The sequence below is a fragment of the Eublepharis macularius genome, chromosome 1, assembly GCF_028583425.1.
Source record: "Eublepharis macularius isolate TG4126 chromosome 1, MPM_Emac_v1.0, whole genome shotgun sequence".
Classification (NCBI taxonomy): domain Eukaryota; kingdom Metazoa; phylum Chordata; class Lepidosauria; order Squamata; family Eublepharidae; genus Eublepharis; species Eublepharis macularius.
The window spans coordinates 142021296-142047058 of record NC_072790.1 but is presented as its reverse complement, the minus strand read 5'-3'; the positions used below and the strand labels follow the sequence as shown (position 1 = coordinate 142047058).

Genomic DNA, 25763 nt, shown 5'->3' with positions numbered 1-25763 from the left:
AACAAACAGGTGGTCATTGCAAGGCTCGTTTGTTGCTGTGCATTGCTGTTCGTCAAGCCAGACAGTTTGGCACCTACAATCAATTCCCTTGGCTGTTGCCCTGGAAACCCCAATCTAAGACCAATTTAGCTTGATAGGCGGGTCTTCCTTTCAAGTGTGGAGCTCCAAATTTGTTACAAGAAAGCAAAGAGCAGGGGGGAGGGGGGCTCCCAGCTCTGGTTTTGCAGACAGTGGAAAGGGAGAGACATTTGTTGTTGGCGTTTTGAGAGAGAGGAAGAGTGCATTGGAGCTTGAATTTTCTTTGTGTGTGTTGGGATAGGGATCTACCCCTCCAAGTTCCAAGGCTGCTGCCAGGCTCTGGGCCAAGCTATTATTTATTATTGGTACCTTTCCTGGTGCCTGCTCAGGTCAGTTTCTGGGAGTGGTGCAGTAGGGATCTTGACTTGGATGATGGCTGGAGGAGAGCCTGCTGGCCCCCACGAACAGCCAACTATGAACATGTTCGTGAACAGGGCCATGTTCGTTGTTGTTTGTGAATCCCTATTTGTGGGTGGCAACAAACAATGAACATCATGTTCATTTTTTTTTCTGTTCATGCCCATCTCTATCCCTGAGACTGGAGAGTCACTGCCAGTCAGAGCAGACAAGGCTGACCTAAAAAAAATCAATGGCCTGACTTATCTAAATCAGCTACATGTATGCTCAATGCAAACATCAAGGTGAAAATATTCAAATATTTAATAAACAGACTAAGTATCACAAAATGAAAGTTATTCTTATGGTTTACTGGACCAGAATATCTTAACATGTTATTATTACATGCAGTGAATGCTTTTGGTCTGGCACAGCTTGGGACGTTGAAATCTCCCAGGAGTAAGTGAAGCCAAGTTGCCCCTATGATACTAGCAGTGCCGCAGGAGCTATTTGGCTTGGACCTGGTCAGTGGCAGTGATGGGAAAGTATCCCCCATTTCCACCTCCTTTGTTGCCCACTGGTAGGCATCACATGAACTTACAGCCACCACTACTGCCCTGGTCTGAGCCATGTGGATCTGTGGAGCATTGCCAGGCACTCCTGCGCTCAGCACAGCTTGCTCTTGGCTGCCAGTGGCCCTCCAGAACAGCAGCCCACCAGGAACTTTCCAAGTCTGCTAAAGGGCCAATCTGCCTCTGCTTTTATTTATTGGTTTAGAAAATGTATATGCTGCCTCTACAGAGGTTGGACGTATCAGGGAAGAGGAAGGAATATAGTCATGATGGATTCACATATCACATTTGATAGTACATGTTATCCTATCACATGCTGACACAGTTGTTTCTTTGTCTTTACATAACTGTATAGTGTACAGCAGCTCCTGTCATGTGAAGATTTTCTGTGATGCTGACATTGTCTCCTAGTGGTATGGAAATATTCCATACAATGGGGGCAAGCCAGTGGGACAGCTGCCCTGGGACTGTCATAACATGTAGACTGGCTCCAAAAAATTCATCCTCAACAGGAAGAGTAAGCAGCTCTTCTAAGCAGCCTCCTTGATCAGTACTGGTCTTACATGTTCTTAAAATAACATCATTCCTCTTGCCATCCACAATAGGGAAAAAAGTCATTTTAATGATGAAGAGAGAGGGGAGACTAGAAAAAAAACATGACACTGCTGGGAGTGTCATTCAGGCAAGGATAGAAGATCAGCTTTTGTTCAGAATTGTCCCCATATTTAGAAGGTGTTCCGTTTTCAGTTTTCAGTGTATTCTGTTGCAGCTGTATAGGCAAGCATGAGGCTGGTATTGCGGGCAAATATCTCACTTCTACACATAGGCTTGAGAGAAAAGGGGCCAAACCATTACAACCATTGGAGCTGTGGCACAGCATAGGGCATGGATCCCTGGCATTGACCGACTCACTTGCCATTCGATGAAATGCCCCGAAGCCAGTCTGGCTGGGCACTGGGATTTCAGGGGCTATAATGCCTGTCCTAGGCACAGCCCTGATGATTCCCTACCATGTGGAGGGAAGCCTGCCATCAGTCCCCAAGCCAGCCACGTACACTTCAGTTTCCCCCAAGATCCCTAAAGGGAACCTCAAAAGGGGTGAGTCTTCTAGCTGGTGCAAGCTTACCGTAGTGATCTGGCCCAATGCCTTGAAACCATGGTGGGCATGCCACCTGAATCCTGCTAACACTTCAATGGTGGAATGTCTAATGTGAAGCCCTCCCCTCCCCAATGGTCCCTGCTCAGTGCCCAGAGGACAGGGCAGGGGGAACCCTTGGGCCTGCAGCCAATCTGGCCCCATGAGGGAAAATTCCTTCCTGACCCCCAAATGTGCAATCAGCTACACTCTGGGCATCTGAGCAAAGCAGAATGGCGATGAGACCCAGGACAAGCTGCACTGCAGCAACAAGGCTCCATCCACCCCCACCCCACAAATGTCCAACACCATGATAGGGCATCCAGCCTCCCCGCCCCACATAATGGCAGCCACATAAAGGATGGCCCTTCACCCTCCCCCCACCCTTGCCACCTATCTGCAACCTGGTCCTCTAGAAGTCAGTTGAGTTCCTTATAGATTATGACATGTAAATGAGATCAGCTGCTACCCTGGCTTCTCTGATATGTGCTCTTCACTGTGCTTCTGTCCCTCCTTTACATATCCATGAGCCCTCATCAGAACAAAACAGTTACGCGCATCCAGGTTTTTTGATGAGAATGAGAAAGCAGAATAAACAGACATTGCAGAGCATATTATTTAAGCAAGGCTTGTGTACTAGCAGTGCTTTTGTAGTCTAGGTGATTACCAGCTTGTCTTCTTTTAGTAAACAAAGCCATGAGTCACATTAAGCCAAGTGGAAGCCAGTAAATGTGGCATCTAACAACTGGTGTTTGTTTATACTTGAAAGAATGAGGCATGAGGGGAAACTATGTAGTGCTCTAGCACCTTCATTTCTACCCAAGAGCATTAGAGAAACAAAAAAGATGAGTTGGACCCATCTAATGAAAACGCATGATGACAGAACCATTGAGGTCCACTGGTATAATCAATTTATTACATATTTACCCCACTCTTCTTCCAGACATAGGTCTTTCACCCTGTGTTTCATACACAACAACTATATGAGGCATGTTAGGCTAAGAATAACTGACCCAAGGCCACCGAGTGAGTTTCATGACCAAACTGGGGTCTGGATCTGGGTCTCTTTGCACTCTAACCTTTACACCATCGCCTCACAGCTCTCTTCCTACCAGTCATCTATTCTCATTTCTGTGGGGCAAATTCATCTTTTAATAGGCTTCATTTCTTCATTGCCAGTGAGGAAAATAAACTGCTTGATTCTCCAGAACTCACATGATGTCTTTGCTCCTCATCTGAGCTCAGTAGTGAAAGAAAACAGAGTTCTGGAGCTCCATGTTGTTTCTGCTTATTCTTTCTCCATTAGTAATAGCATTATGAGGATTCCCAGGGGATTTACAGTGCATTCTTACAGAAAGTTACTCCAGTCTAAGCCCATTAATTTCCATAAGTTTAGACTGGAGTAACTTTGCATAGGATTGCCCTGTAAATCAATTATCTGCTCTTATGACACCACAATTTTTTTAAAATGAGATACTTCTCTAAATATTTCTTCATTTAATATTAATTGAATACAATATAATTGTCAGGTTTTTCTTTGGGTGCCACGCCGTTGAGCACTGCAGTGCCTGGCTTTGACCCAAGGGGGACATCAGGGATACTGCGGACCCTGCTCTGTGGAAGGAGGGGCGGTATACATCACCCTGACACCCTCTCAGTCCACTCGCCAGCCTGCTCAACCTGCCCCAGCTGTCCATCACACTGCTCTCCTTCTCATTCTTCAACAGCCCTCCTCCTTCTTGCTCGCATCTCTCCATCATCCTTCTCCACTCCTCCTTCACAACAACCCACCACACCCTGTGTGTGGACTTCCCTTTTATCCCTTCTCCAGTTCCCTGCTCCACCTGTCAGCCACGCCCCCCTTCTGGCACTCTAGCCATGCCCTTGGCTGACTCAGGCAACTGCCCCTGGGTTTGCTCTGCAGGCTGTCCAGGGCAGTCACACTTGTTCCTTCTTGGCTGGCTGACAAGCTTTCTCTAGGGAGCTGGCTGCTTGGGGCAGGCACACCTGTGGCTTCTTGGTGGCTGCCAAGCATTTCCTGTAGAGTGCCTCAGGCAGCTCCAGCTGTGGCTGCTTGCCTTCCTGCCCCACCTCGCTCTGGCTAATCCCTTCTAGCCTGCCTGCAGGTTGGGGCATGGCTCTGTGGTGCCTTGACTGCCTTCCCTCTACTGCTGGTAAGGTTTCTGTCTGGCTAGCTGCTGGCTGGCTGGCTGGCAGTCCCTGCTGCCTGGCCTGGCCTCCTCTTGGTTGTCCTCACTCTCCCTGCCTGGGCTCCTAGACTCCCACTGCAGGGTGGGGCTTGCTGGCCTCCATCTGCCCCTTCTAACCCTCTGAGGCTTGGGTGCTTCTTTCTCTCCCTTCTGTGCTGGCAGGTTCTGGCCCTGGGTGTCTGCGGGGGCATCTGGGCAGCTGTCTCCTGTACCCTCCTCCCGGCAAGTCCGGGGGCTGCGCCTCAGACCCCGAACATGAATAAAATTAAAAAATCAAAACAATTATGACCTGCCCAATTGATTGGTTCTTGACTGAAGGGCTAAGACATGTTGAGATACCCACTTATGATAGGGAGGATGGTATATGAAATGGCAGTGGATCTTTCATGTGATATAATTCCTTGTGGGGCTTAGCGCAGGATTACTGGAAAAAACACATAACTATAAACTGTGAGAAATTTATTTTATACCTTGCAGGAACCAAAGGTAGCTTAGCGCAGGATTACTGGAAAAAACACATAACTATAACCTGTGAGAAATTTATTTTATACCCAGCAGGAACCAAAGGTAGCTTACAATATTGTTCTCCCCTTCTCCATTTTATCCCCACAGCAACAGGTAGGTTAATTGAGAAACAGAAACTGGCCCAAGGTCACTTAGTGAACTTCCATGGCAGATTGGAGAACCCCAGTCTCCCAGATCTTCCCTAACCACTCTACTATGTTGACTTTTGTATTGTTTGTATGACTTAGTATTCACGATGTCATAGTATAATGAACTCTCTTTGACTCATCTTTTAGGGCAGTTGGGTGACAGCCAGTTTGGAGTAGTGGTTAAGAGTGTGGGACTCTGATCTGGAGAACCGAGTTTGATTCCTGACTCCTCCACTTGAAGCCAGCTGGGTGACCTTGGGTCAGTCACAGCTTCTCGCTTTCTCAGCCCCACCCATCTCACAGGATGTTTTGTTGTGGGGATAATAATGGCATAGTTTGTAAACTACTCTGAGCAGGTGTTAAGTCATCCTGAATCGAATGTTGTTGTTGTTAAAAGTGATAACTAAATAATATGTTTTTGGCAGGTACACACTGATCCCAACATCTATGATCCTGGGTCTGGGAGGAGCACCTCTCTGGTCTGCTAAATGTACATATCTCACCATTGCTGGGAACTCGTATGCCCAGAAAGCAGGAAAAATTGGAAAAGATGTGATCAACCAGTATTTTGGAATCTTCTTTCTGATATTCCAGTCTTCTGGAGTCTGGGGAAATCTTATATCATCCTTAGTGTTCGGCCAGTCACCTAACAGAAGTAAATATGTATGGTGTATTTCCTGTCTTTTTCCATTAAGACACAGGTTTTCTACAGGCCACAGCAAAGTAGGACACACACACACACCCTCCATTACTGCCTTTGAAAACTGGAAGACAGCAAGTGTGTCTACATGAGATAGCTAACACATGAAGAGCATGTGTTTGGAGATGCAACGTTAGCTAGGAAGAGTAGTTTTAAAAGACAGAGCCGGTGGCAGGGCAAAGGCTTTGCTATACATTGGAGCTGTGTGAAAGGGCCATGAAATGCCAGAAGGAAAACTTCAGCCCATTATAACTTCTCCAGGTCCAATCCTCGCTCTGGTCTGGAAGGCAGCTCCAGCCCCTTTCCATTCCTTGTTGCCCTCTGGTTGTGATCCTACACAGTTTTAGATTGGAGAGGTGAAATTGACAGAGCCTTCAGGAAGGTGAAGATGAAATTAACAAACCCTCTGAGAAGCGATCTCTGCCACTCTGTCTTTTAAAACTACGCTTCCCAGCTAACATTGTGTCTTCCTACACTTGATGAACACACACCGAGGCATCCCGGGTAGAGAGACTCAGTGTCAAGTAGAATAGTGGAGTAGTACCAAGAGAAAAATAAGAAGCAATTTAGTAAAAAAAAAAAAAAAAAAGCAGTGTAATATGATGACGGTATCTTTTGCTCAATTCTTAATTTATTTTAGAAGAAAAATCACCATTTCTTAAAGAATAAATGCACACAAAAGTGAAAAGTCTCCAAAACTCTATTCCAGTCCATCAGGCAAGAGCAAGCCATGTTCCTTTTAAGGACAGGAGAGCCTTGTACCACCTCCATGAACTACAGCTTAGCAAAAGGAAGAAAGCCTGAATATATGTTGTCTGTGAGTGGCAGGCACCCCTCTCCCACAATCATTGATATTTATTTAATCGGAAGTAGGGCTGCCTGCTGGAGATCAGTTGTAATCTCAGGAGATCTCCAGTCATCACCTGGAGGTTACAACCCAAGGTCAGTGCCTGAATGGAAGGCCTTCTGGAAATCTTATCTAAGATACCATTTACACTCCATGATGGAAGACAGATGGGCTATAAATATAAGAAGTCAGCAAAATGGTTTTGCTAGTACCTTGCTGAAGAAACAAATCAACCTCAGTCAATGATATTGTTGCTCATTAACTTTGACATGGAGATCTTTGCAACCAAACACACTGAACTCATAATAACATTGGTGTGGGGTGTGTGTGTGTGGGGGGGGGGTATCCTACTTCACCTGTTATGATTTTGTGCGTGTGTGTGCGTGCTTGCGTGTGCGCGCAAGTGCAGTCCAGGATTATTAACTCAGGTCAGATAGAGCAGGCTGTTTAAAAGTAAATCCAAGGGTAACAGTAAAAATAGTCTCTCCTCAGGGGCTGATTAGGATCAAATGTTACAGCAGCCAATTAACAACCACTATCATGCTGGTCGTGGATAAAATTCAACTGACTGACCAGATTAAAAATTACTGCTAGGAACAATTTCTAAGACTCTAGTAGTTATTCTGAAGTGATTACTTCAAGAAAACACCATGTTTTGATTGTGCCTGAAAGGCAGAGTTGCAACTTGCAAAAGGGCACTGTCTGGGAAGTTAAACTAGTATTCTCTTATACTATAGCAGCCCACAGGGCTACTAAGCATCCCATGCAGTAGAATTATTATTCTTTGACCTGTCTGGAAGGAAAGGTCCCTCTGCATTTTTAGGAACACATGCAAAAAACACTGCCATATAATCTTGGCTGGTTGTTACTTATTGCCTTAATTTTGGCCTGCATTGTGACTGCTAACAAGTTCTTTTATTTTGGTTTGTTACTGAACTAGCGGAAATCTCAGAAGCAGATCTGGCATGCTGTGGTGCATATGACTGTGTGAACACACAGACTGGAAATGATACTGGTGCTTCGAACAAACCAAGCAATACCTTAATCTACACTCTACTTGGAATTTACACAGGTAGATGGTCTCAGGTGCTTTCATGTGATATACAGGACAGTGTATATAAATAAAATTAACAGTTGTTTCACTGAATAAGGTCCCATTTGCTAGGCTATTCTCACAAGCTCAGTAGGTTTAGCCATGTCCTTACAGACTTAAAAAAAAGAGGATTGTCATAAAAACTCCCAAGAAATGTAGTTTAATTGTCCTTAAAATAGCAGGATTGTCTTACCTACCCCAGTTTCCCATTTTACAAAGTTAAAACTTGTTTTGGGCATGGGGTTTTTAATGAGTACTGTCAAAGAACAGCAAAAGGAAACATATATATAATATCTGCCAGAGATATGACAAAGGAATGGGTAGCTCTCCTTCAAGAAGTGTCCATTTCTGATGGTGGCAGTTAGCTATGTAGAGCGATGCCAGTTATGCTGTTGTATCTGACTCCTTTCCAAGAGCAGGTCCAGTTTCTAGGAACAGAGTTTACAAGTCATTTAGCTTACAATTTTCCCAATATTTAGTTTAATGTATTTATAGACCTCCTTTCAGCTCAAGCTAAGGGCTCGCTCTCCCTCTCTTTAAGCATTTTTTTCTTTCCATTCTCACTTCTTCTGAGGCGTTGGGCCAGCAAAAGAATTTTTTTTAAGGAATATATATATATTTTCAAACCTTTCCATTTACAAAGTTCATTCCTGTTACTGTACAGGGTGGGGACAGGGCCGCCAGAAGTGATGGACCACAAACTGACGGACCGGTCTGTGAACCGGGGGTGGTCCGTGGTCCATGGTCTGTGAAAACTGACAGACCATAGACCGGCCATATGTGGGCTCTTCCCAGTCCATTCCCACCCCTATTACAATGGTTTTCAAGGAACATTTCCCATATTGGTGTGTCTGCCACATAATTAGTCACATAGCAGATGATTCACAGACATTTGCTAGGATGCTTACTCAGTTCCCATGGTGTACTGTTGAGCTTCACAGTTATCCATTGTGAACTCTGCTATAGAACATACCCAATATTTCCTAGTGTTTGCGCACTGCAGAGGAAGAAAAGGGATGGCGAAGTCACAATTTGTGGAAGCTTGTCCTTGTTACTGATCTTCTAATTGAGAAACCTTCTAGGATTTCTTGAAAGACAGTTTGAAAACCAAAGGTTTATCATATTTCCAGTACCTAACAACTGGCATACAGTATTATTTGTATTTATCAGTACTGGATACTTAACATGCAATGCTAATAATCTTACAGTATTTGATAAATATCATACAGAGGTAATTTGTCTTTGACAGTTTATGAAATTTAATATTTTGAATTTTCCAAAATCAAAACAATCAGAACACGTGGACTTCTCTGACTTTTCCACCCTTCCTCCAAGGAGCTCAAGGGGGCATACAGCATTCTCCTTTCCCCATTTTATCTTCACAAAAACCCTGTTGAGGCTGTGTGACAGGCCTAGGGCTACCCTGCAAGCTTCATGTTATTATGGATCTAAAGTCTTCAAATGTCAAATCTTGCAGTAAAAATCACATTCAAAATATGCTTTGAATGTAGAATTTCTCACTGAAAACTTGAGCTGTGAAAATAGACTCTTGAACATTTGTGAATATAAGTTTTGGCTGTAGATGATACAAAGGTAACTGCCTGCATGTGAGCTGCTGTCCCTTATAGTAATGCAGCGTAACATTTTAGCTCTAGACTCTAATTTTCCTTGTCACATAAATTCTGTAAAGCCTGTCACTAAATCTGAAGATGGAGACTCAGAACTTTCATGTCGTTCCAGTGTTAACAGTCAAAAGGTAAGGCTTAATGACATCTGTGCAATCTCTGACCTGACCCAAAAGGGTAAGAAGTTTTTCTTATGCAAGCACACAGTTGGTTTTTCCAGCTGTGATAACACAGCTGAAGCGAGGGAATGGTGCATGGAAAATGTGTTTATATTGAAGGCTTAAGCTTAAAGCAGAGATTATATTTAAACTCCTTTTGCCTCTATGGCTCAATTAAAGTTAGGGACACATCTTTATCAAATGATCTGACCCCACTACTGTTCACTGATTTTGACTGTCATATTATTATTATTGAAATTATCTTTTAAATCTGAAGGTAGTGGAGTGCTAGCAGTGTTGCTAGTCACTATATTCCTGGATCAGATCACAGCCAACAAAGATGAGAGCAAAGAAGAAAAAACGCCATCGTTCTGTTCCACTTTCTTGGCAACACTCCAGCATCTTAAAGATGGACGCCAGTGCCTTCTGATTCCTTTGACCATGTACAGTGGATTTGAACAAGGATTCCTTGCTGGTGACTACACCAAGGTAAGAATGGAAGTGAAACTCCAGTTGTTCCTTCCATTCTTTTCAATGGAAGGGGTAGTCTGTATATTACAATATGTGCATCTTAAAGATGTATGCCAGTGCCTCCTGATTCCTTTGACCATGTACAGAAAAACCCAAAACTAAAAAGGTGTGGGAAGTTCCCCCCGCCCCCACCTCAACTGCTGAAAGGATGTCTTGGCATCATGCCTTACAGGAAAAAACAAGATCTAGGCTGCTTCTACACACGTTGGATAATCCACTTTCAATACTCTTTAGTGAAGATTTGAAACTGATTTTCCATGTGTGGAACAAAAAATCCACTTCTAAAGGATTGTGGAAGTGCATTGAAAGTGCATTATTCAACGTGTGTGGAAATGGCCCTAGTGACACTATCTAATGAGAATTTGGTCTAGGGTTGTTAGTCCCCCTACCTAAAAAGTGGTATATGAGTGTGGGGGGGGGCACTGGGGGAACGCAGCATGGCATAATGCCATAAAGTCCAGCCTTCAAAGCAGCCATTTTCTCCAGAGCCTGGAGATCAGTTGTAATTCAGGAGATCTCCAGCCACCAGACTCAGTGATTTCAGCAAGAATAAGGAAGTAGGCCAGCCATGAGGTAGCAAAGAGGATCCAGAAACCAGCTACAAAAGTTGGGGGGGGGGGGTTAAGAGATGGCATTTATCCACCTTTAGTTGCATTGAGAAGGGGATAATATCTTTGCTGCAATGGAATTGGGTTCAGGCTAGAAACTTTGTATCTTATTGGAAGTTTTGGATTATAGGGGAGTGGAAGGTAGAAAGAACTCCAAATATGAGCATGATTTAAAAGTACTGGGAAAGTATGGGAAAGTCATCCCGGGGTGATTAGTTTACCTGAGAGCTGGCCAGCTCAGGCCTGTTGGACAAAGACTGGGTTGCACAACGTTATGGCTGTTCCTGGGTCTGTGTCTGAATTACCAAGGTGGCAAGCCTGATTAACAAAGGCTAGAAGACAGCTACCGGAAATTCCCTTGACAGTACTTTTGATGAGTCCTCAGGAAGCCAAAGAATAGCAGTACTGTCGAGGGAATTTCCGGGCCTCCAGGGGAATCTGGCTACTTCCCTGTTAGGGTTGCCAGATGGGGTTCGGAACAATACTGGACCCTGGGGAGAGGGGGGCACTAACATTTTTCTTACATTCATGCATGCAAAAGGAGTGCACACTCCCAGCTAGCATGATGTCATCACTATAGGAAGTGATATCACAGCACCAACCCACTTCCGGGTGCCATGGCTGGATGGCCACTCCTGGACAACAGCATGCAGCTGCAGGAGGCTGCCTAGGCTCAGCTGGCTGGCTACTCCTGGGCATGCCGCACAGCCATAGGAGGCCAGCCAGGCAGTCCACTCCCACTGGCACCATGCAGGATACCAGCTAAGCACCTGGGCTGGGTGACAGAGCTGCCAAGGGTGTCTGGTATTTGTGGAATGTTTCTCCTGGACAATCCCCCAAAATAACATATTGTCCAGGTGAATGCTGGTCACCTGGCAACCCTAGTCCCTGTGAGTGAGTCAGCTTTTCTGTTGCCAGCAGCCTGGTTTCAGTTTCTCTGTTTTAATTTTTCCTCCTGCAGCATGTGGCTTGAGGTCATGGAAGTGACCAAAAAACTGAGGGCTATTTTCAGGATTACAACTGTAGCACACGGGCTAGTTGGATTAAAAAATATAAGCTTTATGGTATTGGGGGCAGTTAGTTTAGGATAACTTAGCATGCAAACAGACCTAATGTGCATTTTTGTCTTAGGGATGCATTTTTCTTCTTAGCCATATTTTGGCATTAATGATTCTGACTCTAGTTTCAGTCTTCTTAAACTTGAAATGCATCATTATCTGGTGCCAGTGAACTTAGAAAAGGAAGCATGTGGTATTTAACCACACTGTTGTCATTGCTAAAGTGAAGTAAATGAACTCTGCTCCTATTCAACAGCACACTTCCCCAGGTCTTCAACTGTGTTGCATTTGACAGCATGTGAGGTGAATATCCAGACCCTTGTCTAGGTTTCTCCACTGCCCAGCAGGCACACATTAAATCCACAGGATCTCTGGTAACATACAGAACAGTGCTTTATTGACCACAATCTACTCCATCTGAGTATTTGCTCATCAGTATGTCTTTAGCCTCAAACAAGAGAATCAAATTTACTGTCATGAATGATAATACTGCCTGTCTTTTCCTCTTCTCTCTAGTCCTATGTGACCTGTGCCCTTGGGATAAATTTTGTTGGCTATGTGATGATCTGCTTCTCAGCTGCAAATTCGCTCTGCTCAATGCTCTTTGGGAAGATTTCCCAGTTCACAGGCAGAACAGTTCTATTTGTACTTGGTATGTAAAGGCTAACTGAACAGCCAAGCTCTCCTTTGCTGTGGCCAATGAAATATGCTCATCCTTTAGGGTATCATGAGGCATTGTTTTAACAAACAACTGGCAGAAGAAGATCAACTAAAAGTCAAATCACTTGCTTCTGTGAACCTGGAAAAGAAATAATCCTGGTTATTCTGAACATATGAACAGGTCTGATAATACAGTCATTTCAAAGAGAGCATCAGAGGTCCAAACATAATGGGAATGATTATTGTTTACAACTTAGGAAATAGTATTAACACTGTTTGTGTGGCCATCTCCAATGAAGAACTCCGGTCCTCTTTCAGCCTCAAGACAATCCCACTCCAGTATTTGGGGGAAAATGAGTCTCCCCACCCCTCTCTCTCTATCCACTGGCATCTCCTGAAAAGACCCAAGGTGGATTGCATTGTGTCTGAACCTAGAAAGCAATGTGCCACATACTTACCTTCCCACTTTGGGAGTGCTGAGTTGACTGACTGTAGAACAGTTTATATGGCCAACTGGGACCACATCTCTTGTGAGACTGTACCCTTCAGAGAGATCTAACTTCATTCCCTAACTTGGGCTCCACTGTTTCATAAGTAGGTCTCTAGAGTTTCAGAATTCAACAAGTGGCTTTAATACAGCTCAGTTGTGACAAGAAGCACAAGGAAAGAGACATTGAGTGTCCTTGTGGGAAGAGGGATTCCTCTCACCTTTAACTTGCTTTAGCTTTCATTGAACTCTTGAATGTAAACATAGCAGAAGCCAAAATGAATTCTGGATTTTTCATTTTTAGATGAGCTCTCTCACTATACTAAAATACTTTTACTCAGCTGCAAATCTTTCTGCTTATAATGAAAGATTCACCTGAAATATATGGAAAGTTCCACAATGGCCACCAGTAGGTCTATGCAGTTGTTTAGCTGCTGATTTGATAGACTTTATAGATGGAGGTAAGGAAAGCATCCCGTGGCTAGAAGCACTTGTGAGATCATAGATATTGGGGTTTTATCTAATGCTGAACTGGACTTTGTTCTCTTTGAACCTTCTGATCTTCACATCAAATATGATTTATGAGAAATGCTCCCAGCTACATGTTATAAAGAAAATTCAGGCCTTGCTGAAATCATTCAGAGTTTTGCTATTTTCTTCATTTTTATTTTAGGATCTTATGTCAGATCTAAACATAACAATTAGATATATTTGTTGTGGTTCTGCAACTGTTTATTATTCTATAGCATCAACAGAATTAACATCAATGAGACATTTCTAAACTAAATGGATATTTATAACTGTAGCTACTATGGATCTGTTAATCAGAAGAGGTCTTGAGACTGAGGGAAAACACAAGCCATCTGAAGTCTAGATTTGGCCATTGGTCTTGTTGCCTCATGTCCTTCATTTATACCAAGTAAAGTAGAAATATTGGTAAAAGTCTGTGGTACCTTTTGAGGAGAAGTTGCTTTTGCAATTATATTAAGGCCTTTTTCTGCCTGAGAGAATGTTCTGTAATGAAAAGCAGTAATTAAAAGTGTTCTATAGCAGAAAAATGCCAAAGAAATCACTCATCAATCACTTACATTGGAATTGGAGTGTATGAAACAGTTCCTATGGGATGAGACAAATTCGTGAAGAAGTCAACCTGTGGGGATTAGCCATAACAGCTTGATGAACTATTCCATTTCAGAATACAAGGTACTGGGAACAAAAAAGAGAATGGACATCTTCATGGCCAGACAGCCCATGGTTGGGCTGGGCCTGGATTTGATTGAACCATCCTCCAAGGGGCCTTCTTCCAGTCTAAAGAGCCTGCCTCCAAATTAAGAGTCCTTTAAATTGGAGGAAGGCTCCTTAGGCTAGAGGAAGGCTTCAGACTTTGCACAGTGGAGTGGCAGGATAGGGATAGGGTCCACCATCACTTTTCAAGTGGCCTGTGGGCCACTATTGGAAAAAGAATGATAAGCAATATGGACCTTAATCTGATTACGCAATACAATTCTTCTGTTGAAAAATGGCCACTTTATAAATGACCTTTACCATTTTCTCCCAATCTTTCCTAACCCAACAGCGACAATTATTAATCTTGCCTGCATAATAACACTACTGCTTTGGAAACCTCGCCAAGAGCATTTTGCTGTGTTCTTCGTATTACCTGCACTCTGGGGTGTTTCTGATGCTGTTTGGCAGACACAAACCAATGGTAAGCCCTTATCAAGAGATTCAGCCTCACTGTAAGAGAATAACCCATCTTGTAATTATGTAAGTCTGTTTAAAATATACCCAGGAACTAACCATTGGAAGTCTGAACCTCAAGCAGGTATGATGCAAAGTCCTTGTGGAGGGGAGGGGTTAAGTTATACCTTCTTAACTGTTTAAGACCGAACACAGAAGTACTATGAAGTTTAAGACCTGCAGCTTCTTTGGAAAACTTTATGCTTTTGTATATCCTTCATCATGAATTTTACAACATATGTTTTATGAAGCCTGAAATGCTTTTTCGACTTGTTGTTGTGACTTGGCAGTTTGCATTTGTCATTCTGCCAAATCTTGGGGCAAGGGCCAGGGCTTTTTTCAGGGGGAATGCGGGGAAACGGAGTTCCAGAACCTCTTGAAAATGGTCACATGGCTGGTGGCCCCGCCTCCTGATCTCCAGACAGAGGGGAGTTCAGATTGCCCTCCGCGCCGCTGAGCGGTGTGGAGGGCAATCTAAACTCCCCTCTGTCTGGAGATCAGGGGGCGGGGCCACCAGCCATGTGACCATTTTGTCTGAGGGCAACCCACTGAGTTCCTCCACCTCTTTTCCCAGAAAAAAAGCCCTGGCAAGGGCTGTATTTAGGTATTGACCTTTTACACACAAGCTATTTGGTCTCCATTTGGCCCTATACTGTGTCAGATGTTTTTCTGATTTATGCATAACATTTGATAACTTCAATGGTGCTCCCAACAGTATCCTGGGATTTGCCTGAGTTTAGTGGATGCTGGTTTCCCATGACTTTTTCCTCAGTGTGATAATATGCTGGGTCTGACTCCTATGCGGATGTTCACATTTGCCTTTTCTCAACCCACCTTAAGCCTGTCCCCTGCACAATGATTTGTCTATTCAGCTCCTTTCTCCCCCTTTCCTTCTCCTCTCCTTTCCCTCCCCTTTGCTGCCCTCTCTCTCTCTCTCTCTCTCTCTCTCTCTCTCTCTCTCTCTCTCTCTCTCTCTCTCTTCTTTTAGTTTCCAGGGTTTTGATTTAAAAATGGCTTCCTGCAGTCCTCTTGCCTTGTTATAGATATCATGAAGTTCAACCATTTTTTAAAAAGTTTCTAGTTCTTGGGGATGCAAAGAGATAATTGAAGCAGGCAGAGCTTCCAAGGGCCAAGTACTGGGTGGAAGAGCACTGAAGGGCAGGGTGCTTCTGCACTTGGAGTGGCTGGATGGCCAAAACCAGGGAAGGGGAAAGCAGGGCACCTGGATGTACAGAACCATAGCATCTGAAATAAACAAAAAAAAGTTGATGCGATGCCAGTGTGTGAATGGAAACAGAAGAGGAGAGATTTTCAGGCAGGAGGCTGGCAATTGATTGCATTTGCAGTTTAACAATTGTTTAAAACAAATGATGTATGCAGTGAAGTAAGCACTTTCAGAGGATCTTTCTTCCATTCAGAATGCTTGTCCAATAAGGAAGCGGGGAAACTGTCCAGACAATTAATGTCACAGAGAAATCCGACACAGAGGTGGAGGTGCATAATGCACAAAACAAAAACAAGCCAAATAAACAAGCTTTCACTTCTAACAGGGCCAGGAGCAAGGCAAGAGTGCAAAAAGGGTCATCATGAACAAATCATACTTTCTAAATGAAGTGAATAAACCTCAACTCCTTGAGCCTGCATGCTCCCTCCAACTGCCACCTCTTCTTTGGAGCAGAGCCATAGTTGAAGACTTCCTGCTTTAGGAAGTCTTCAGTCTAGCTCAAATTTATTGTGACATCTGTTTGTTTTCCAAGAACCATTATTCCAATCCATAGTTAAGCCTGGCTTAGAATCCCAAGTATTGGGAAAGAAACATAGTTTGTTAAGTCACCTGAATAGGGACAGTAGAACAGACTGGAGTCCATTCCAAAACTTCTCAAAATAGGAAGTCTTCAGCACTCAAGGGGAGGAAAGAGATTGCATCAGCCCAATGATTGACCAATTGATGGGTTCATGATATTTATAGTCTGCCTTTCTCATTGAGACTCAAGGTGGATTACACAGTGTGTGAGTCAATACGATCAATGGTTTGGACATTCAGTAATAACTCAATAGGCTTGTTCACTTTGTGAACAATTTGTTCATGACATTTGAATAGAGCATTGTAGAGCACTCCTTACAATCGTCTAAGTCTATGGTGGTAAAAACTGGGGGGGGGGGGACTTCAAAAGATGGTAAATTAAGCTTTATAATACCATTAGTGTTCTATTTTATTGCCAGTTGGCTTGTTTTAAAAATCAAGGCTTTAAAGACCCGAATAACCTGTAAGATAACAATAGTAGTGGCTGTTTCCTTTATTCCTAATACAGATTCAAAGGAATTAATGAGGAGACTTAACTTACTATATATTAGTAACATTACCACCAATGCCAGATATGTTTCTTTAGTAATAGTCAGGGAAATTATGACCTCTTGTATTAAAGAAATTCCCTTATTAACTGATGCTGTGCAAAGGACCTTTGAGTCCCAATATACTCTTTCATGTACAACAATAGAACTGCCACAAGTAATTTTTGTGAGTTTCCTACTTTATTTATACTCTACCTTTCTCTCTAAGACTCAAGGTGGTTTGCAACAATGCCGTAAGAACAGTATTAAAAATACAACCAACAAAATTAGAGAACTAAAACAGTATAAAGAAACAATAAAACAAAAATAGCAATCATGATGATAATACTGACCGGAAAATGCAACATAAAATCAATTGTCCAGAATCTAACAAGGTCTTATAAGCAAAGTCTGAAGGTTTCAATGCATCATTTCAAGGGTTCTCTTCCAGAAGGGGGAGTTAATTGTCCAGAATTGGGAAGAAAATCCAATGAGATCAGAAGCCAAAAGGGGGGAAAAATAATAAATAAATAATTATGTACCTATCTAGTTTAAGGATGGACATGGATGGTCGGGCAGGGCCTGCATCCATGCTGCCAAGATGGAGGGAGGAGAAGGAGAAAGGTGTTGGCTGGAACAATGCCAGGAAGAGAAGAAGTGAGAGGGAGGAAGTCAGGAGGAGGAAATCCTGAGAATAGCAATCTGTATATTAAAGGACAGTCAGAGCGATAAACAGTAAACAGAGTGCCCTGACCTCTCTGTCTTTCTAACTCTTTGGTTTGTCCCCCTCTGAAACCTAAGGAAAGGGACAGCGTTAAATCCTCCTCTTCCAACAAAAATCACCCTTCTAAAAAAGGCCTAACAGAAGTGCCAAACAGCTTTAATATTGCATCTGAAAAAACACTTAGTTGAATTCATGATCAATGAAAAAAAATACCACCAGCATTATTTCTGTAAGTACTGACTGGAAGTATTGCGTTGTATGTGTGTATGTGTGTGTATCATCTAGATGTGAAGCCCAGGCTGTGTTTTAAGAAGTCAGAGGAAACATTTGATGATTAAGAACTAATTCAAATGTTTATCCAAACAACAGGGAAAAGATAAAGAAATTATAATCATGTGGTCATAATATTGCATGATTAAAATTTAGAATAAATTATTTTAAAAAATAAGATATGTTATCTGAGATATAAAAATGCTGGGAAGAGTAAATATTTGCTGAGCAGAGTAAATACATCACTGGCACTGCTTCGTCTAGTAGTGTGAAAAATAACAACTCGCCATAGCTACCAAGAGAGGCTGCCCCATTCATAAGGATCACTTTACATACCTTCTCTCTCACTCCCTGGGAACACATCAACAAAACTGACCCAAGCAAGTATTAAATATCTAAAGAAATACTAAGTAATATTCATTGGTGTTAGTGACTAAAGTGGGCTATCTTCAGGCCTACTAGGGCTGTGCCTGTCTTACCATTGCACCAAGCAAGCGCAGAATTCAAAATCCTTCAGTTTGAGAATCCCAGTTTCCATCCACCTTAGAAGAGTGTGAGCAATTCCGAAGCTAGAAGGGGCAGTGAATGCATCTTCCAGTGCTTTGAAGGAGGCAAAAGGGGGAAGAGAATAGCGGTGCCACGCATTGCTATTCAAAAACAGGCCAAATTACACAAAATAATACATCATATGCTTAGTTAGTATTTTTTGATATATATATACAGAAGAATTAAACTCTTCAGCATTATCATTTATTATTTATAAAATTCTTCTTGACACAGAAATTGTGTAGGTTTTCTAAAGGAACTTTAAAGTATATCTAGCACTCCTCCTGATTATAACCTATCAAAATTCAACACTTATAGTAGTAAACATTTTGTTTACTATTACTTTGTGAGACAAAGTTTATTTTTATTTATTCATTTATTTAAGTTATTTATAATCCACCTTTCTCACTGGGACTTACGGTGGATTACACAGAATAAGTCGATACAAACAACAAGATGGGATATCAAATGGACAATGCAATATAATGTTTTCTATTTCCAAAATGTCATATCTCAAAATTTCAAGGGTCCTTGATCATGAGCTCCCATTAGGGTTGCCAGGTCTCTTGACTCCCCAAGCAAGAGATCAGGGGCTCAGCACTTACCTTACTGTGTTGCATGCACGCGAACTCCTGGCTTGTGTGATGCCATCACTTCCAGGAAGTGACATTTAAAAAAAAAAAAATATTAGTTTTTCCCTTAGTGGTAGGGGAAAGAGGGAAAACAAGAGACAAACATATTATACATTCTGCTTGAAACAGCATTCTGCTTGTCTACAGTGTCTTTCAGTAGAGACCCCCTCACCTCTGCAGGAGTATACTGTATACCCTGCAGCTGTGGACAAGTTTACATCGGGACCACAAAGCGTAGCATCCAGACAAGAATAAAAGAACATGAAAGACACTGCTGACTTGGACAACCTGAAAAATCAGCAGTGGCTGAACATAGCCTAACTCAAACAGGGCATAGTATCTTATTCCAGGACACCAAAATACTGGACAACACGTCCAACTACTTTGTCAGACTGCACAGGGAAGCCATTGAAATTCACAAGCATAAGCAAAACTTCAACAGGAAAGAAGAAACCTTAAGAATGAACAGAGCATGGTTTCCAGTTCTGAAATACACCAGGCTAACAAAACACTCTATACCCGACAATAGCCCTGCAGAGAAGATTAGCACATCAAGCACCAACCCATATGCAAAAGAACCTCCTCATGATACAGTGAAGCCTCCCGCCATTAGAATTCCACACCCTGGGAAACTCTTACAGGATGACTCAGCTCAACCCCACCCCTCCTGAGTAGATATAAATGACCTGCCAACATCTTTCCCACACTGTGACACTGGCCGTTTCCACATGCTGTTAAAGAGACGGTCTACTTACTGAAGGCTGTCTTTTCTGAGACCGGGATTTCCCGCTCTTTCCTGTGCCGGGTCAAGGACGCTGATTAGACGCAAGACAAACGGCCTGCTTCTGCTTTGAAATCGGAGGCATCTGGAATCTGTGAAAAAAAACGCCAGCCTTCAGTAAGTAGACCGTCTCTTTAACAGCATGTGGAAACGGCCACTGAGAGATCTCTGTCTTTTGGTGCTACACCTCTGAAGATGCCAGCCACAGCTGCTGGCGAAACGTCAGGAACTACAATGCCAAGACCACGGGAATACAGCCTGGAAAACCCACAACAACCACTGAGATTTTAGTTTAGAAACAACAACTCATACAGTTGTCAGAACTAATTAACATATTTTGTCTTAAAAGAGCTCCCCCTCCCCCCATCACAAATGAAAGTAAAGGAGCAGAGTAGAATGAATGCTAGCAGCTTGCGTTCCTTTGGAGCTCAGCACCACTCGCCTTGCACTCATTCATTCATTCTCTCTCCCCCACCCCGTCACAAATGAAAGTAAAGGAGGAGAGCAGAAGGAATCCAAGCAGCTTGCGTTCCTTTGGAGCTCAGCACCACTCGCCTTGCACTCATTCATTTTGTCTCTCTCTCTCTCTCCCCCATACCCCGCCACCACAAATGAAAGTAAAGGAGCAGAGCAGAAGGAATCCAAGCATCTTACTGTTCCTTTGAAGCCCAGCACCACTCAGCTTGCACTCGGAGGAAAAGGAATCATGTGGGCGGGGCCAAAACCCACGTAACCTCTCTTCAGCTCTACTGGAACACTGTTCCTGTGCGTTCGGGCTCCAAATGAGCCTGCGAAAAGGAATCACGTGGGCGGGGCCCAACCCCACGCCTCCAAATGAGCCCTGGCTCGCGTGCCCACAGAGAGGGCTCTGCGTGCCGGCTGTGGCACGTGTGCCATAGGTTCGCCATCGCTGATCTATAGAATATCTTATATAAGTTCTCTTTAAACGCCACTGACTTGGTTATTTTAACATTCACTTTCCATATCTTATTCCATTGCATTGGATCAATGTTATATCCTAAATTTTATGTCCATTTATTCTTATATTCTTCTACCCCCTCATTTTTCTTCTTCATTTGCATTAGAAATACATACATCTTTTTAATCCGTTTTTCATCCAGGTCACATAACAGTGACATTATCGTGCAGGTCAAGAGGTGACCTGGGAGCACTCATGCACTCCCCAGGGGACCAAATCAGGCCTGATTCAGCCCAAATTGGGCCCGTTGCAGGGTGTAATTTGACCCTAATTGGGCCGCTGTGAGCGTGGGAGCGTGCTGTGCCACCTGGGGGCATGCCTGGGGGAGTGGTGCACTACCCAGGGGTGCAGGGGATCCCCCACCCCAGGCAGGGGGATGGCACCCCTAGCTCCCACCCACCCTCCAAAAATTCTGTAACAGCTCTTTCTCTTAAGAACAGTACTTTCTTATATCACATCCCAAAGTATGTGATGGGGTGCAATGATAAGTTAAAAATAGAAATGCTGAGCACAAGAATGCCTGTCTGGCAGATCATATGACCAAGGTCTTTGCTGTGCACATCATATTTGCGCACATCATCACCCTTGCCCCTTGCTGTCCCAGTCTCTCCAATTACCCACAAAACTGAAATCAGAGTAAATATGAGTAAATATTGGACTGCACATCCTGCTGTATTAGAATTACATACCAGGACTAGGTCTTGCCATTAAAACAGGTTCAACATTGTTTTTCAATTATGCAATCAGTTAGGCTTGAGAAACTGAACAGAGCCATCATGCAGGAGCAGCTCAGACTGAGAACTACCTTTCCTTACTTAAATCTTACTGAGCTCTTAATTATGTACCATTAAATGCCAAAGAGAATTTAGGATACCAAATACTTAAGCATCTATCCAAGTTTAAGCTATGATCTCTGTTCAACTAATTTTTAGGGATAAGTTATCTAATATTGATCAAGAGCTCCTCCTAGAGGATATGTGGGGGAATTCATGGATCATTCTCTTAATTTGTCCAATGGTAGTTCGTATATTTGCATGTTGGTATTCCAAGATATTTTTATTGTATCTATTTAATTTCTTTCAGTTTTCTCTAAGTGTTGCTCCTCTATAGACTGTGTATGAAATTTATTTTATAATCCTAACAGTTGCATAAAGAGATTTTTAGAAACCATTACATGCTGTTGCATAATTTTAGAATTATGCAACAGCATGCAGTCAAATTAATCAGAAGGCAAGAACATAATTCCATTTTCTAGCACTTCTCTTTTAACAGGATATTAATGCAACCTGTACAATTTAAGAATTAAACAAGATATCTTTTTGGCAGCCTCACCAATATGCCATTTCTAACTATTAACTGCCAGCACCAAATCAAAGGAAGGCAACGTGTCATCCAGAGAAACTAACCAGGCTTTGGTTGTGCAACTCAAAGCATACTTTATGTCAACAGTGTATGTTTTCACAGGCTAACAAACTGAATATGAATCATTGGTGTATATAATAACTTGACCTCATTATTCCTAAGTATTCTGCTTGAACTGGCAAGCAGAATGTGTGGCAGCAGAACGTGTAGACAAATTTCACTGAAAAGATTCATATCTGAGGTGATATGAACTGTGATAATCCTTTCATACAAGCAGATCACCACTTGATGCTGCAAAAATCCAGTGGTAAACATGCGTGTGGAAACAGCTCTGAGGATCTAGACAGCTCATACCTTATCATGGATATCCACCCTTTTTATGTGATTCAGTTGCCTGCATTGCTTTGTGGATGCTAGAAAGGGAAGCATAAAGGTATTCAGGCAAATACAGTATTGAAGGAATAGAACTTTCCTGTCAAGCAGACAGAACTTATAGGCTCTGCCTCAGATGCCAGGAACAGGAACATGTTTAGAATGCAGCAGCACAAACCACCACTCTCTTCTCTAAAGTTTAAGCCATTCCATAGATTGAGGCAGCCTGAACCTGAAATGGAAATTGTCGATGCTTAATATATTTGTTAATGTTTAAAAATGGAGATCTAATGACACCATTTTTATTGGTTTCTCTGAAAGACAAAATGTGTATCAGGTGCTCAGTTCCCTGACTGAAGAGAAAACAGGGTTGACATACCTGTAACTTATGTTCATCGAGTTCTTCTGTGCTGACACACATGGGGACTGCGCAGGCGCAGGCCAGCCGCCGGAGAATTTTCCATAGCTTCTATAGCTCTGAAGGGGCCGTTTGTCGCGCGCTTCAGCGACCGTTTTCCCGCCCAAACGGTCACGTGCTCCTCCAGCAACCAACGGCCCCTTCCCTCAGTTCTCCTTGCCGCCGCTTAACCAATACACATAGCCACAACCTGCATAGACACCAATATTTGTTATAGCCCACACAGCATTGTGCATTGGAATTCACAGCGGGGTAGGAGGGAGGGTTGTGTGTCAGCACAGAAGAACTCGATGAACATAAGTTACAGGTATGTCAACCCTGTTTTCATCTTCGTTCTTCTGTGCCTCCACACATGGGAGTGTACCAAGCTTCACACAATAAGGAAGGTGGGGTGAAGTCCAACACAATTTTATTGTATCACACAAGAACCATCAACAAGTGTAAACAACATATAACTATACACAAATATACATACAAAAATAACACATATATACAACACTATACACCACACACAATATACAATATACACCACCATATACACCACCATATACCACCATATACACAATATACACCACTTGTATAAGGATATATTCAATAAATATATATAAGCATATATACATATAAAACATACAACTACAAAATTGTAGCATCATAGCGTAGCATCCCAGAACCCCTTAGGAAAAAAGGGAATGCAATACAGCCCTGGCCACAGCCACATCTCGCCCTGTATCCACATCCACAGCATAATGCCTGACAAAGGTGTCAGCCGTGGACCAAGTGGCTGCCCTACAGATGCTAGCCAATGGAACCCCCCGGAGGAGAGCCGAAGAGGCAGCCTGGGACCGCGTGGAATGGGCCCTAACCTGCAGCGGGCAACTCGCCCCAGCCAGGGAATAGGCCTTACTAATGGCCGTCACAATCCACCTGGACAGAGTCTGCGAGGAAGCCCTATTGCCCTTGTCCTTGGCCCCAAAACACACGAACAGGTGAGGACACTTTCGGAAGCCCTTTGTCCTGTCCAGATAGAAAGCTAGCGCCCTCTTCAAATCCAGAGTGTGCAGCGCCTTTTCCCCCTTGGAAGAGGGGTGAGGAAAGAATGCAGGAAGCGATATCTCCTGCGACAGATGAAAAGTGGACACTACCTTAGGCAGGAAGCCCAGGCAGGGACGCAATACCACCCTATTGGGATGGAATAAAAGGAAGGGGGGATCAGACCTTAGCACAGAGAGCTCACTGACCCTCTTGGCAGAGGTTATAGCCACTAGGAATGCCACCTTGTACGATAGCAGGTCCAAGGGGCAGGTCGCCAAAGGCTCGAAGGGAGGCAACATTAGCCGTGCCAGCACCAAAGACAGTGACCATTGTGGTACAGGAGGCGACACTGGTGGGTAGAGGTTGAACATTCCCTTAAGGAACTGGCGGGACTTTGGGTGGGAAAAAACCGTGCTACCATCAACTCGAGAGTGGGTAGAAGAGATAGCTGCCAGGTGAACCTTGAGGGAGGTAACCCTTAATCCCTGGTCCCTCAGGAGGCACAAATAGTCAAAAATCAGCCCTAGGGAGCTATCCGTAGGCACCACCCCTTTCTCACGTGCCCAGGTCTCAAACCTCCGCCACTTGGCCTCGTAAGAGCGCCGGGTAGATGGCTTGTGGGCATTCAGGAGGACCCGTTCCACCTGCGTAGAGAAATTCAACGAGGAGGGACGATCCGCCAAGCTGCCAGATGCAGCTTCCCGGGGTCGTGGTGAAGAATGTCCCCGTTCTTCAAAAGATCCTGCCAAGGGGGCAGCTTCACATAGGTCCGCTGAGATAGCTGCAGGAGCCTTGGGAACCAGACTTGCCTCGGCCAAAATGGGGCCACTAAGATGCAGTCTGTCCTGTCCTCCTCTATTTTGCACAGGACCTTGGCTATCAAGGGGAAGGGCGGAAACATGTAATGCAACCCCCGGTTCCACGTAAACAGGAAGGCATCCCCAATAGAGAGCGGGTCGCTCCCTGCTCGGGAACAGAACGTCTGGGCTTTGGCGTTCTCCGCCGTAGCGAACACATCTATAACCGGGTGTCCCCACATCTGGAAGATCAGCCCACTGCACCCGTCGTTGAGCTCCCATTCGTGGTCTATCAACAGAACCCTGCTCAGGGCGTCCGCCCGAGCGTTGTCTGACCCAGCCACATGTACGGCTCGCAGAGTGACGCCATTCTTGACCGCCCACTGCCAGGTGAGCGTGGCTTCCCGACAGAGAGTCATGGACGCTGTGCCCCCTTGCTGGTTCACGTAGTACATGGCAGTGGTGTTGTCTGTCTGTACCAAAACGTGACGATTTCGCAGCAGAGCTGTAAGGGACACAAGCGCAAAACGAATGGCTCTTAGTTCCAAAACATTGATATGGAGCGCCTTTTCACCTTCAGTCCAGACGTCCTGGACACAGACATCCCCACAGTAAGCCCCCCATCCCAGCAGAGAGGCATCAGTGGTCACCGTGATGTCAGGATGTTGATAACCGAAAGGGAAACCTCCAAACAAATTGCCCTCAGACAACCACCAATCCAGCGAGGACAGTACGCTCCTAGGAACGGAGAGCTTGAGGGACGGAGGGTGCCGAAAGGCATCATACCTTCGTACAAACCAGTTCTGGAGAGGCCGCAAATGCAGCCTGGCAAGGGGGATTACAGAAGTGGCAGCAGCCATATGGCCCAGTAAGCACTGGATAGTGCGTACCAGTTGAAAACGGTTCCTCTTGAACATGGACACAAGACCCTTTAGGGACCTAGCCCTCTCCTGGGGGAGCAGAGCCTTACCCTTCACAGAGTCCAGAAGTGCACCAATGTAGGAGACCGTGCGACTGGGGACCAATTT

At 43.9% G+C, this 25763-nt stretch overlaps 1 protein-coding gene across 4 annotated transcripts in view; it reads left to right on the top strand.

The window, feature by feature from the left end:
• UNC93A (unc-93 homolog A) overlaps positions 1-25763 on the top strand; it is a 42180-nt gene that overhangs the window by 11807 nt on the left and 4610 nt on the right. For 3 of the 4 annotated variants that reach the window (XM_055000793.1, XM_055000785.1, XM_055000777.1), the window contains 5 exons: positions 5410-5639; positions 7472-7603; positions 9685-9896; positions 12121-12256; positions 14328-14459. In XM_055000793.1, the coding sequence (XP_054856768.1) occupies positions 5410-5639; positions 7472-7603; positions 9685-9896; positions 12121-12256; positions 14328-14459 (842 nt within the window). Of the gene's footprint in view, positions 1-5409; positions 5640-7471; positions 7604-9684; positions 9897-12120; positions 12257-14327; positions 14460-17623; positions 17776-25763 lie in introns of all 4 variants that reach the window. The other variant, XR_008598373.1, reaches the window with a different exon arrangement.